The sequence below is a fragment of the Schistocerca cancellata genome, chromosome 11, assembly GCF_023864275.1.
Source record: "Schistocerca cancellata isolate TAMUIC-IGC-003103 chromosome 11, iqSchCanc2.1, whole genome shotgun sequence".
Classification (NCBI taxonomy): domain Eukaryota; kingdom Metazoa; phylum Arthropoda; class Insecta; order Orthoptera; family Acrididae; genus Schistocerca; species Schistocerca cancellata.
Window position 1 is genome coordinate 18633936 of NC_064636.1, and position 15114 is coordinate 18649049.

General features: G+C 46.8%; 1 protein-coding gene across 1 annotated transcript in view; it reads right to left on the minus strand.

Moving 5' to 3' along the window:
* Positions 1 to 15114, minus strand: part of LOC126108834 (uncharacterized) — a 78633-nt gene that overhangs the window by 52483 nt on the left and 11036 nt on the right. The window contains exon 2 of the mRNA XM_049914198.1: positions 4399 to 4607. Within this exon, the coding sequence (XP_049770155.1) occupies positions 4399 to 4542 (144 nt within the window). The 5' untranslated portion in view covers positions 4543 to 4607. The remainder of the gene's footprint in view (positions 1 to 4398; positions 4608 to 15114) is intronic.

Genomic DNA, 15114 nt, shown 5'->3' on the forward strand with positions numbered 1-15114 from the left:
CTGGCGCCAAAACCTCCGCGTCAGTAAATAAATTAAAAAAAAAAAGTGGAAGACGAGTTTTTTTTCTCCGCCCCGAGTTTCGACCACTGCATTTTCATTTTCATACATTATCCAACAAAGTAAATACAAATTCCGTATTGTTCATTTTCGAATGTAGCAACATTTCAATGTACTACGAAAATCTGACTGGTAAGACTGTTTGGGATGTTTGTCAATATGGCCAACTCTACGTTCTGAATTTTTTCCTACCTGTGAGAAGAGATGGTTGCTAATAGGAACTTTTATGATTGTGAATCACATGCAGTATTCTCTTCATCATAAGAATAATACGAATATAAACATTTTCCCATGTATTGTTTCGTGTTTGCTGCTATCTCATTTAAATCCTGTCTGCCTAATAAACTACGAAACTAGAGTGAGACAACAACAAACGCGGAAGAACATACATATCATGTCATGTTTATATTCGTATTATTCTTATGGCTAATAGAGATACAGTCAGAAATGAAGCATGGCAATTGACTAGATTTTTAAATCTAAGATGACTCTAATTTCTGTGCAGAATGTAATGTACTAAAGAGGCATCTGCAAAGATTTTCAAACGGAGAAAAATTTTCACTAAACTCTTGTTTAGAACATTTTCTATTATATGCAGTCTATTATTTGGTTCTTGTTGATCATTATCAAAGAAAGCAGCAGTGTAAGTAACAACAAATAGCAGTCTCTTGCCATTGTTTCGCGATTGAGACAATTCCTCTTTTTATTTTTTATTTATTTTTTTTATTGTAAGCGGCAGTAGCGTGCACAAAAGCAAGCCATGCCGCGAGCGGCGACAGGCCGTAAACACTCATTATCAGAATGCGACAAACAATGCATGACACAGTGCAGTAATGCATTTTCAGCTTAAGAGTGACGCAAACACTTAAAACAAAGAAAACGGCACTTATCAGATCAAAGCAAAATAAGCAATCGATTCAAACCAGACAAAGCACGTGAAAAAGGAAGGGTACCCGTATAAATACGGACGGAGCGCCTGACGCATAGCAAAGCTTAACTGCTAACCTTACGACTCGAGCCAAACTACTGTAGCTGTATCGTCATTCATTCGACCTAAATTGTGTCTCATATTACAATGGACTAACTTTGTTTCGATTTGGAGGTGCGGCCTAAAACTTTTCTCTCCCCTTCAATTTCGAGTCTCAAATTTCAGGTGCGGCTTAGATTCGGTAAAATTTTTTTTCCTCTATTTCGAGTCTCATTTTTCAGGTGTGGCTTAGATTCGAGTAAATACGGTAAACATCCACGGAAAAGTGAGTACTGTCACGAAATATGCTAAATTCAAGTATATATAAAAATAGTGAGCATATTTCAACCTCACGCACCTCCGGCCACTATGGCCAGATTGCAACTGTCGCGCCGAACGAGAAGACCGATACGGAGTGAGGCGAGGAAGGGGGAGGGATAACAGATTACAGGTGGAGGCAGAGAAGTCAACACCGCCTGGCGGCCGTAGGAGACTGCCGGGTGCAGCGACGGGAGGCTGCAGGGGCAGGGAGAGGAGAACATTCCCTAGGTTTTACATGTGGCTGAGTGTGTAAAGTGTAGTGCAATTAATGTCACTGAAAAATGTTTTCCACAATACTGTCTACATCAACATCCAGACAATTAATAAATATATACCATCTAATGATGAATTGCTAGGCGGTTCAAAACTGGTAATGGAATAGTAATAAAAAAATTGAAGAATAGAACAGAAGGCGAGTGGTTGCAGCAATTTCAAGAATCCTTTGAGCACGTTATGTTCAGCTGCACTGTGTTTTACAGGGCAGTACACATTGCCGTCGGCCACATTCTTGCTGTTCATTCTGGTGGACAGCTGGCTGGTACCCACACCAACATAAAATGATAAAAAGCCTGTGCAATAATTGCAGAAGAGCTGCTAAATGACACGGCTACTTTCACAGGTGGGCCGGTCTCTGACGGGTAGGAGAAGCTTGCGACAAGACTGGAGTACAAAATGCCGGGTGAATGGATTGCGCAGGTCTTGTACCCGGGTCTTCCACAGAGATACAATGCCTGTGGCAAGGGTTTGGGATTGGGAGTTCATACTTCCCAGATCACTGAGATACAGAAACAAAATTCTTTGGCCAGTGTCAAGCCACATCATTCACTATTAAAAACACACTGGGGTACAGGATTCCATTAAAATGTGAACAGAAGTATTGATTTATTTTCGCCACATTTCTTATTTCCTTTCATTTCCTTCAGAGATACATTACGAGTGGCGAGTTGTGAGTAATAAGTTAAGTTTCATCAATACCGTGTTCAAATCTGATTCTTTTGCCAAAACACAGCAGAGCTTGTAATATACATGTCACTAACATTCTGGCGCAGTTGAAATTGGATCAGAGATGTAAAACAGAACTGATGGGAAGACATGACAATAGTTTATGAAGATGCCCATTACCGGTATAAAAATAAAGTGGAAACTTCCTCACATTTGTTTTTCCAAACACACAGTAATTCTTGTTTCAACAGCTAGTGATTGTACTTAAATATACACCATTTCACTAAAAAAATCTGTACCCACTCGAATATCGTGATAAATATGTAAGTTTCGTGTATTAAACATATGACAAAATACTTTCCTCTTTGCGTACTGACATTTGCCAAAATCTGTTTTGATATCTGAAACAGTTTACAAAATATGAGGAATTTTGTGCATTTTTCACCCTGGCTTCTTTGCTAATGTCAGTGTTCGGGACAAGTGCTTTATATACGATCTATTTTCTCAAGACTGGTAATAGATATCAATATGCTTCAAAGTTTAAAGAAAAATTCAGAACATTAGTTATAAATCTGATACGCAGAAACATATGAGCTAACATGCACCAAACACAAATTCATAGCAACCTGCATTTTTCACTGTAAAGTTTCCCAAATTTTTACTTAATCCTAAAATTTCTCACTAAATGTTACCATTAACAAAATGGTAGGCAGTTCATTGTGAAGCTGATTAAATGGATATGAGACATGACAAAATCAAATTTTTTTACCAATTAGTTTTTTTTACAACTGTTTGAGAAAGACTGCAGTTCGGCTGACTCACGTGCCCTACTGTTCACGGTGTCAAGCCAGCCAGCTAGCTTCTGCACTGAATCTTATACCGTGTGAGAGGTTCAGCGCACGATGTGGCTTGCCGGCAGCCGTATGCGCCATCTAGGTAATGTGCGGAGAATCTTAGTCTGTGTGAGATGGGATTAACTCATTAGGAGACGTTCTCAATTATGGGCGAACTTCAAACAGCAGAGGAAGCCACCACCTCCATTTCTGCACACATACCCAGTCTTCACTATGTTCAGGACTTCAGAAATCTACGCTCGACACAATCAAATTAATGCTGATGTCACTGACCCATCCCCTGTGTGACTGGCAACTCACTGGCACGTAATACACCCTCACAAAAAGCAGTTTATTTAGACAAAAAAGTTATTTGCTTAAAGCGTGGTCTAGAGAAGATTACAGTAAATAAGATAACAGATGTTACAACAAAATTTGAACAAGCAATCAGCTGCACCTGAGTTACGTTGCCACAGTCAGGTTCATCTTTCATTTTTACTTACACCCACCTCGCAGTCGATAGGCCAATCGGGCGAATAAGTAAATATTGTCTGTGCAAAAACAAAAAGGAAAGCCTACAATATAGCACTAATAATGGTAGTGAAAGCATTATTTCTCAACTACAACATAAGTTTTACTTTTCAAATTTAATCAGCCATATCCACATAGTAAACAAACCTCAAACTTTCTGACAAGTTATGAAACGACCAAAATGTGCTTTGGGCACAGAATAAAAGCAAACATTTTGTTTTTGGCAAAAAAGAAATGTATCACACTCTTACCACTTTTGAAGTCCCAGCATTATCCAATGAGCTCAAACACGGGAGGATCAATTCTTACATTGCACACACAGTCTTACACACCGCACATCAAAACATGATTCGAATGTGCAGCCACGAAAGTTGAAAGGTTACCAACAGCAGAATCACAGTGTTCAAAACCCAGGACAAAACTTGTTCCCCTGCGAAATATTGCCTTAACTTTTTCAAGGGAGTGTGTTTCACAGCAATAAAATACAACTGCTTCATAGTGTTATCTTACTAAAATAGTCTAAAAGTTGAAAAAACTGTTCTACCACTATGACATTTTTCATGTGAATCTGATTCTGTTTTTAACCATTAGAGGTCTATTCTACACAAAGTATAACGAAAATGAAAGTGACACATTTCAGGGTGATAACACAACAGACGGGACTGCAGTAATGTAAGTGGCCAGATTTGCCACGCCGTGTTCCACTGCTCAGAGCAGTAGCCACCTAAACAGAAATCACCCGCTCACCTGGCTGAAGGAGTCCACAAACGAATAAAGTCCAGTGCCACTCTCGCACTCCCAGGTGGGCTGCGGCGGCCGCCCCCACGCGTCCCGCCGCACCTCCACCCCGTCGTCCCGGCAGCCCCGGGACTCCGTCGGCAGCCGCAGCATCGGGGTACCGTCCGACGTCCACGGAGTGCAGTCCGTATTCGGCCACGGCCTCACCTGTGGTGTCACTGTAACGGTCATAACACTGTAAGTCAAATACTGTCAACTAATGAGGAGAGGGCACCGGGTGTGGGCTCAACTTTTCCAAGTTCTCTATACGGTGACACAGGTTAGGGTCCCGAGAATAACACCCTGCAGCCATTCGCCCTCGTGGGGCTCGTTTGCGATCGACCGACACAAAAATGTTGGGATTTCACACGATGCTCTAGAGATATAAAAATGGTAACAATTTACAGACTGGTTGCATAGTGTAATGGTTAAAGTACTGACCTGCAAAATGTTGTCAGTTTGAAACTTGTCAGGTGCACCAAATTTTTTTTTTTTTTTTTATATTTATATCTTCATCCAAATGACTGATCATTATTTTTATTCAATTAATTGGTTTAAATGTAATTTTTTCCATTCATTTGTTACATCATATTAATCGTCCTATGAAATACATCATTTGCTCTCATTTTTCTTTCTATCAGTCTTTTTCCACTTCGAATCTTACTTCATTTGATTTTGATTATTGTTATGTATTAACTTCAGTTTAATTCCTTCCATTTTATCATCTGACATTTTTGCCTGTGTCATTGCATTCATAACCCGCTTTAGTTTAAAACCATCATCCATGTTACTTTGTCCATAGTGCAATAATAATTTGTTTTAAAGATTTATATGCTGATTGCCATAAAAAAGACGTACATCTTGAAACGAAAAATACATTGTTGACACCACTGCACAGTTAATATAAATAGATTATTTCATCTGTCATCTTTTTAACTGGCGGACCAGCATTTTCAAATGCTTAAACATTATGATAGAGAAATAAAAATAATTAAATTCGTAAGCACAAAGATTCCAAGTGGAAAAAAGAATGATTGGAAGTAAACTGAGAGCAAACGATGTATTTCACACGATGACTGATATGACATGAGAAATGAACAAAAAAAATTACATTTAAACCAATTAACTGAATGAAAATAATCATCAAAGTCTTTTCAATAAAGACTTAAAAATAAAAAAATGCAAATGAAAAGATTCAAAGCAGAAACCTTTTGCAAGTGAGGTCAGTACCTTAATCATTACATTACACAACCTGTCTGTAAATTCTTACTATGCTTAAAAGTACTGAGCGTCACATAAAATTCAAAGTTTTTTTGTTGTTGTAAATAACGGATTAAGGCCCACCAGGGTGAGATTCCTTGGACGTTAACCTACATGCACGGATTTTTTCAGAAAGTTGCTCCCACCACTGGGGACCTCTCCTTGTAAGCAGCGGCAAGAAAAAACTCAAAAATTCATTACTTTCATTGGTAAATTCTACAGACAGATATGTGAGGGAAGTCCAACATACACTGGCACTCATTTTCTAAAAACTCTACTTCCATCCAAAGTCCACAAATTAAAATTCTGGTACACTCTCCATCACAGATGTCACCCCTCCAAGGCATGGTGCACTTTAAAAATCACCTCTAAAGCTTTCACAGCCAGGGTTTCATTATCAAAATGACATCCCTCGATCCTTTGGCTGCTGTGGACGAGTTAACTCGTCACGTTCCCTCTCTGGGTTTTCTTCCAGCTCTATCGACGAATCGACTCGGGTCTCCACATAAGGAATATCTTCTTTACGTGTTCTGACAGTAGTAGTCCTAACATATCTACATAAGCGAGTGAGAAACTACAGTCTTATGTTTCATCAAGAAATGTAACTGGTAGTTGTACAAGGTTCCCCAAGCCCCAAACACGAGTAATAAATTTTACACAGAGGCTGCCTTTCTTGTCTGCCACCTTTCAGCTGATGCAGCAGTACTCAACTGGTTCACACGAGGATAGGCCGAATCGTCATTGACAAAGATGCCTTACTAATCTAATCACATCACAGGATCAGCCAACTCTCGAGACAGACAGCTCTCGGAGTTGTGGCCAAAAAAAGTCCCTCTCCTCTGTTGGGAACTGCTGCCTAGAGCAGACACTAAACAAATTAATTCTTTGACATTTGCATTTTTCCCTTCTCCTTCAGGATGGGTCTGGGGCTACAAGAGACGGCCTATCTCCCTCCTCCCCCCCCCCCCCCTCCCGGCAACCATTACCGTGTAAGTCACACGAGCAAATAAACCGATACAGTTTCTTTTTCTAAACCGAGTACAATATATTAATTATGAGCCCCCACTTCTTTCAAATCCTGACTACACCAACAATGGGGGGATAGGTAGTTCTTCCAAATCTGTAGAATATGAAAGAGACCGTAACTTTTGGGATGAGTTACATAAATTGGACCAGAAACTACTTATGTAAAACTATCTCTGCAGATCTGTAACAATTCTAAATTCACAGAGAAGCTCCAAACCCAGAAACCAATTTTTATGCCTAAGATAATGTTAATCTCAACAACAAATTTTAGAGTGAAAGGACGATCCGTCATAGAAGGCACTCCACAAATATTTGTCAGATAGCGCGACAGGCAGCTCTGATAACTCCTGTCCACATACGGTCCCAAACACAGACTACTTAGTGCAAGTAGACACATCGGGCCAGAATGACGCAGCCCTCAACTCGACACTTGACGAGCATGTCTGCAGCAGCCAAACGGGTAAGGTCATTTTAAGCATTGAGGTACAGGAAAAAGTTGCACAGTGTGAGGTCTGGACTGAAATGCGTAAGGAGTGTCACGAAAATGGCTTTCACAGTTGAAACCGCCACAGTGACCTGACGTTAGCCCGACAAAGCTTTCACGCCTAACAAGTTATTTCCTTTTGTTTCGAATGCGCACTCCTTCGTCAGTTAGGTCAGAGCCCGTCCGTAGTAAACTGCGGCGACTGCCATACCTCTCCAGCTAGTAGAAGCGTGCACCGTGGCGGATCTCGCAAGTGCGCCCGGTTCGGGGTGACTGTGTAGCGACCACTCTGTACGACTCAGTTCCGTTTCTCAGTCGTTAACGACAAACCCTTATTTCAGCTGCAGTGATGAGGTTTTGCACAATTCTTCACCACCTTCAGCACAGACTTTGCAATAGCAGCACACGTACGCACGATTCTGCTTTCGCTCTGGAATACACAATGCCAGCATCGACTGAGATCGTGCTCTAAAGATGTGTAAATATCTGTAAATGTTCCTTTGAAACAAATGTGAACATATCCAATTGATACAACATGTTCAGACTGTGTGCAAGTTGTCTGATAGTGGCACATGTAGCACGCCTCATCACCTCATTTCGCAGCCCCCTCGAAACACCTGCTGCACATTACAACAGGCTCAACAGGAGCCTCACCGAAAGCTCTGTCTCCAATTTACCATAGGTCACAGACGCGTTTCTGCTAGGACGAACACAAAATTTTATCGCATACTGTCGCTCGTGAAACCCAAGCGTGTTGAAGTGTTAAAGTTGGTAAAAAATGCACGCCCACTTTCACTCACTGCTGCCACTCAACTGAGAGAGCAGGAAGAATGTAACTCCAGGTATTTGCAGCGTCTAGCATGTATCGTGCATATCTGGAAAGTAGCTACTGCTTTGGAAAAAGCCAAAAAGAGTTTTTTTTTTTTTTTTTTTCCCGAACAAAAATTTGTTTTTATAAGAAAGGATATGGCGGGTGCTCCAGTGTGTCCAACCTGAATTGGCTAAACGTCTGTGTTAAGACATTCGTGAAATGAGACGTGCGTTATCATGAAGCAGCAACACCCCTTGTTGCAGTTTTCCTGTATGTTTCGCGTGTCAATTGCATGCCGTAACTTTTTCAGCGTTGTGCGGTAATGTTTCCCAGTGATGGTGACATCAATTCCAATAAGCCCTAGAAATCGAGGAAAAATGTGAGCATCACCTTTCCAGCAGATCGCTGGCTCTTTCACTTCTCGGGACAAGGCAATGACGGTCGGTCGGTCGGTCGGTTTAAAAGAGGGGAGAAGGAACCAAAATACAAGGTCATCGGTCCCTTGTTCCTACTGAAACAATGCCACAAGTGTGAGAATAAAACAGACGAGACATATAACACAAAATGGAAAGAAAGGAAAAACCACAAGAATGAAGGAAGGACAACGAACACTAGAAGGAACAAAAGAGGACAAGTAAACCACAGAGAGATGCAAGAAACAGGTAGAAGGGATAAAAACAAGACAGCACGAGCATGACTGGCCAACAACGAGAATAAAAAGGATAAGCCAGCCACTCGGTGAAACATTAAAATATCCAGTCTAAAAGCACTGGGGTGGAGAACACACAGGGGCAAAGGACGTGCGCAAAAACTTAGATCAAAATATAAAGCCCATCCTCACCTATAAAACATAAAACCAAATCAGCCGACGAGGTGTAGCCTTCCTAAAATTAATGATAACCAGTCTGGTAACCGAAGCTGATGTCTAGGACAGTGCAAAATAATACGGGCCACTGTCAACCGGGCACCGCAACGACACTGAGGTGGGCCTTCACAGTGCAGGAGGTAACCGTCGGTCGCCCAAGCGTGGCCGACGCAGAGCCGGCAGAGGACAACTGATTCCCTGCGAGAGGCCCGCGTGGAAGACTTCCACACATTCGTAGTCTCCTTAATGACACGCAGTTTGATGTGTGTACTGTTATGGCATTCCATCTCCCAAAGCCAAAAAACCCTGCGGTGTAAGACAGAACGCAGGTGAGCTTCGGATATGCCCATCTCCAGAAGCGGTTTCCTCGTAGCCCGGTTGGTTGGTTTGGGGAATGAAAGGGATCAGACTGCTACGGTCATCGGTCCCTTTTTCCAAATACAAAGAACACCCACAGAGAATAAAAACGAGGAACAGAATAGATCACAGACGATACAGAACAAGAGAAACGGAGACAAGGACAAGACAAAACAAACTAAAACCACACAGTGTGTGACAGTGGTTGGCCGACCATAGAAATAAAAAAGGAAAAGCCAACCACTTAGAAACACAATAAAAGATCAGTTTAAAATCATAGGCCAAAGGCCAGAATCAACACAAAAAATAAAATAAAACAGAAACACTCAGATGAAAGAATAAAAACTCCCTGCCCTAATAAAACGTAAAACTAAGGCAGCCATAACAGGGTCATCAGATAAAACGGCAGGGAGCGTATCAGGCAGCGCAAATGTCTGCCTGACCACAGCTAAAAGGGGGCAGGCCAACAGAATGTGGGCCACCGTCAAAGCCGCCCCGCAGCGACATACAGGAGGGTCCTCCCGGCGCAGTAAATAACTGTGGCCAATGCGGAGCCGACAAAGGACGACTGAGTCCCTGCGGTTGGCTCACATGGAGGACCGCCACACAGTCGTCGTCTCCTTAATGGCACGGAGTTTATTGGGTGTAATCCGATCGCGCCATTCAGCGTCCCAAAGCGCAAAAACTTTTCGGCGGAGGACTGCCCGCAAATCAGCCTCTGGGAGGCCAACATCCAGAGATGGTTTACTCGTGGCCTCTTTCGCCAGGCGGTCAACATGTTCATTGCCCGGGATACCGACATGACCGGGGGTCCACACAAAGACCACAGAGCGGCCGCAACACGCAAGAGTATGCAGGGACTCGTGGATAGCCATCACCAGACGAGAACGAGGAAAACACTGGTCGAGAGCTCGTAAACCGCTCAGGGAATCGCTACAGATAACGAAGGACTCACCTGAGCAGGAGTGGATATACCCTAGGGCTCGAAAGATGGCGACTAGCTCAGCAGTGTAAACGCTGCAGCCAGCCGCCAAGGACCGTTGTTCGGAATGGTCCCTTAGAGTTAGCGCATACCCGACACGACCAGCAACCATCGAACCGTCGGTGTAAACAATTCCAGAGCCCTGATACGTGGCCAGGATGGAATAAAAGCGGCGGCGGAAGGCCTCTGGAGGGACCGAGTCCTTCGAGCCCTGTGCCAAGTCGAGCCGAAGGCAAGGGCGAGGAACACACCACGGGGGTGTACGCAGAAGCGCCCGGAAAGGAGGTGGAACAGGGAAAAACCCAAGCCCGCAGAGAAGCTCCTTGACGCGTACGGCGATCGGACAACCCGACCGGGGCCGACGGTCTGGCAGATGGACGACTGACTGCGGGAACAGGACACGATAATTTGGATGCCCGGGCAAGCTTAGAACATGGGCAGCATAAGCGGCCAGCAAACATTGGCGCCGGAACCGCAGTGGAGGTACACCTGCCTCCACTAGTACGCTGTCCACAGGGCTGGTGCGGAAAGCACCAGTGGCAAGGCGTATCCCGCTGTGGAGAATTGGGTCCAGCACCCGTAACGCAGATGGGGATGCTGAGCCATAAGCCAGGCTCCCATAATCCAGACGGGACTGGATTAACGCCTGGTAGAGCCGCAACAGGGTAGAGCGGTCGGCGCCCCAGCGGGTGTGGCTCAAGCATCTCAGAGCGTTTAGATGCCGCCAACACGTCTGTTTAAGCTGCCGGATATGAGGCAGCCAAGTCAACAGGGCATCGAAAACCACCCCCAAAAACCTGTGGGTCTCCACCACAGCAAGGAGTTCGTCGGCAAGATAAAGCCGCGGCTCAGGATGGACTGTTCGGCGCCGGCAGAAATGCATAACGCGGGTCTTGGCTGCCGAAAACTGAAACCCATGCGCTACAGCCCAAGACTGCGCCTTACGGATAGCGCCCTGTAGCTGACGTTCAACAGCTGCAATGCCAGTAGAGCTGTAATAAAGGCAGAAGTCGTCAGCATACAGGGAAGCAGAGACAGAATTTCCCCACGGCCGCAGCGAGCCCGTTAATGGCTATTAAAAACAGGCAGACACTTAAAACAGAACCCTGTGGCACACCGTTCTCCTGGACGTGGGTGGAACTATAGGAGGCTGCGACTTGCACGCGGAAGGTACGATACGACAGGAAATTGCGGATAAAGATCGGCAGAGGGCCCCGAAGACCCCATCCATGAAGCGTAGAAAGGATGTGATGACGCCATGTCGTATCGTACGCCTTCCGCATGTCGAAAAAGACAGCGACCAGGTGCTGACGGCGGGCAAAGGCAGTACGGATGGCCGACTCCAGGCTCACCAGATTGTCGGCGGAGGAGCGGCCTTTCCGGAACCCACCCTGAGACGGAGCCAGAAGGCCCCGAGACTCCAGTATCCAATTTAAGCACCGGCTCACCATCCGTTCGAGAAGCTTACAAAGAACTTTGGTGAGGCTAATGGGGCGGTAGCTGTCCACCTCCAGAGGGGTCTTTCCAGGTTTCAAAACGGGGATGACAATGCCTTCCCGCCATTGCGACGGAAACACCCCCTCGACCCAAAGACGGTTGTAAAGATCGAGAAGGCGCCGCTGGCAGTCCACTGAAAGGTGTTTCAGCATCTGACAGTGGATGCCATCTGGCCCAGGAGCGGTATCAGGGCAAGCAGCTAGGGCACTGCGAAATTCCCACTCACTGAATGGAGCATTGTAAGATTCTGGGTGGTTGGTGCGAAACGAAAGGCTCCGACGTTCCATCCGCTCTTTAATGGAGCGGAAGGCCTGGGGGTAATTCGCAGAAGCGGAACTCATAGCAAAATGCTCTGCTAAGCGATTGGCAATGACGTCGGAGTCAGTACAAACTGCTCCATTCAGTGAGAGCGCAGGGACGCTGGCAGGAGTCCGATAGCCGTAGACGCTTCGAATCTTGGCCCAGACCTGCGAAGGAGTGACATGGAGGCCAATGGTGGACACATACCGCTCCCAGCACTCCTTCTTGCCTTGGCGGATAAGGAGGCGGGCCCGCGCACGCAGCCGTTTGAAGGCGATAAGGTGGTCCATGGAGGGATGTCGCTTGTGACGCTGGAGCGCCCGCCGGCGATCTTTAATTGCTTCAGCGATCTCAGGCGACCACCAAGGCACAGCCTTCCGCCGAGAGGACCCAGAAGAACGGGGAATGGCATATTCGGCGGCAGTAACGATGCCGGTGGTGACCGATTGAACTACCGCATCAATGTCGTCAGTAGAGAGAGACTCAAGAGCGGCAGTGGAGGAGAACAAGTCCCAGTCAGCCTTATTCATAGCCCATCTGCTAGGGCGCCCAGAAGAGTGACGCTGTGGTAGTGACAGAAAGATCGGAAAGTGGTCACTACCACACAGGTCGTCATGCACACTCCATTGGACAGACGGTAAGAGGCTAGGGCTACATATTGAAAGGTCAATGGCGGAGGATGTGCCATGCGCCACACTGAAGTGTGTGAAGGCACCATCATTTAAAATCGAGAGATCGAGCTGCGACAATAAATGCTCAACGATGGCGCCTCGACCTGTTGCCACTGACCCACCCCACAGAGGGTTATGGGCGTTGAAGTCGCCCAATAGCAAGAAAGGTGGCGGCAATTGGGCTATCAGCGCAGCCAGGACATGCTGCGCGACATCACCCTCCGGTGGAAGGTAAAGACTGCAGACGGTAAGAGCCTGTGGCATCCACACCCGAACAGCGACAGCCTCTAAAGGTGTTTGGAGAGGGACAGACTCGCTGTGCAGAGTGTGAAGGACATAGTGGCAGACGCCACCCGACACCCTTTCATATGCTGCCCGGTTCTTATAATAACCCCGATAGCCACGGAGGGCGGGGGTTCGCATTGCTGGAAACCAAGTTTCCTGAAGAGCAATGCAGAAGAAAGGGTGAAGGCTGATAAGTTGTTGGAGCTCAGCTAGATGGTGGAAAAAACCGCCGCAGTTCCACTGGAGGATGATATTGTCCATGGCTGAGAAAGGCGTGAAAGGACTGGGAAGGCAATTTACGCCGCTTGTTCACTCACTGCCACCGATTCAGTACCCGTACGAGAGGCATCCGTGGCGTCTGAGGGACCAGCGAGATCAAGGTCCTCAGCGGACGCTAGAATCTCGACTGCATCCTCAGACGCAGAGCACGAAAGGTGCGGTGGGGTTGGCGCCACCGCAAGTTCTTTGGCCTTAGAGGTCTTTCTCTTGGACTTCTCTCGCTGAACCTTGGGTTGTACCGGCTGGGAAGGCTTCACCGATTCAGTCTCCGGGACAGAGGAGGATCGTGAAGCCCTATGCCCGGCCGCTGGTGAGGACTTATGCCACTGGCGGCGGTCATCCTTCCCGCTGGTGGAACCCTGGGAAGGGAGGGTCCCAAGGAAACTCTTACGGGCGAGAGTAGCCGAAGAAGTTAGACGCTTCTCCGGCTGAGAAGCGGGGACGGACGTCCCCGACGGGTGGGAGGAGGTTGCTCCTGAGGTAGGTGGTGCAGGAGCAACCGGTTGGGTAGAGCCCCCCACAGGCAAGGGGGCAGGAGGAGTCTTACTGCTTATCGAGCTGGCTGGAAGTCTCGAAACTGATGGGGCTAGCACAGTTGTCGTAGCAGCTGCATAAGAAGATGTCATTCTCACAGGATGGAGTCTGTCATATTTCCTTTTGGACTCAGTATAGGTCAGCCGGTCCAGGGTCTTATATTCCATAATTTTGCACTCTTTCTGAAAGACTTTGCAGTCAGGCTAGCAAGGTGAATGGTGCTCCCCGCAGTTGACACAGATGGGAGGCGGGGCACACGGAGTATCGGGATGAGACGGGCATCCGCAATCTTGACATGTGAGGCTGGAAGTGCAGCGGGAAGACATATGGCCGAACTTCCAGCACTTGAAGCACCGCATCGGGGGAGGAATATAGGGCCTGACGTCACATCGGTAGACCATCACCTTGACCTTTTCCGGTAACGTATCACCCTCGAAGGCCAAGATGAAGGCACCGGTAGCTATCTGATTTTCCTTCGGACCCCGATGAACGCGCCGGACGAAATGTACACCCCTGCGCTCTAAGTTGGCGCGCAGCTCGTTATCAGACTGCAAAAGAAGGTCCTTATGGTAAATAACTCCCTGAACCATATTTAAACTCTTATGTGGCGTGATCGTAACAGCAACATCCCCCAACTTGTCACAAGCAAGCAACCGTCGTGACTGGGCAGAGGATGCCATTTGGATCAGGACCGATCCAGAGCGCATTTTTGACAAGCCCTCCACCTCCCCAAACTTGTCCTCTAAATGCTCGACGAAGAACTGAGGCTTTGTGGAGAGAAAAGACTCCCCATCAGCTCTCGTACAAACTAAGAATCGGGGCAAATAACTATTACCTCCATCCTGAGACTTACGCTTCTCCCACGGCATGGCCAGAGAGGGGAACATTTTCGGATTGTACTTTTCAGCATTAAATTGAGCCCGAGAACGCTTAGAGACTGCTGGCGGCTGGCCGCCAGCGAGAGATGATGTACCACGCTTGCTTGTGGGTCATCCGCCCTGATGCCACCTACTCCGACCAAGGGCCCTCCCCACGGGCGCCACCCAGCCGCAGCAATAGCCACCCGGCAGGATGTCCATTGCCGGGAGTCCTGATGCCCCAGGGAGACGGGCATCTACTCCTTGGCATACGTGGGGAGTTAACGGCGCAGGCATCAGTAGAGCGATCCCTGTGTTGTCAGGGGGCTACAACCAAGAGGGTACATGGCGGCCCCACCACAACGGACTGGCTACCGTGCTGGATCTTAGGTGCAAAACTGTCCAAGGTCGTCGTCGCAGTTAAAAGAAACACTGCAGAGTGCAGCGTGGGAATCGCACCCAGGGACGTATCCTCGCC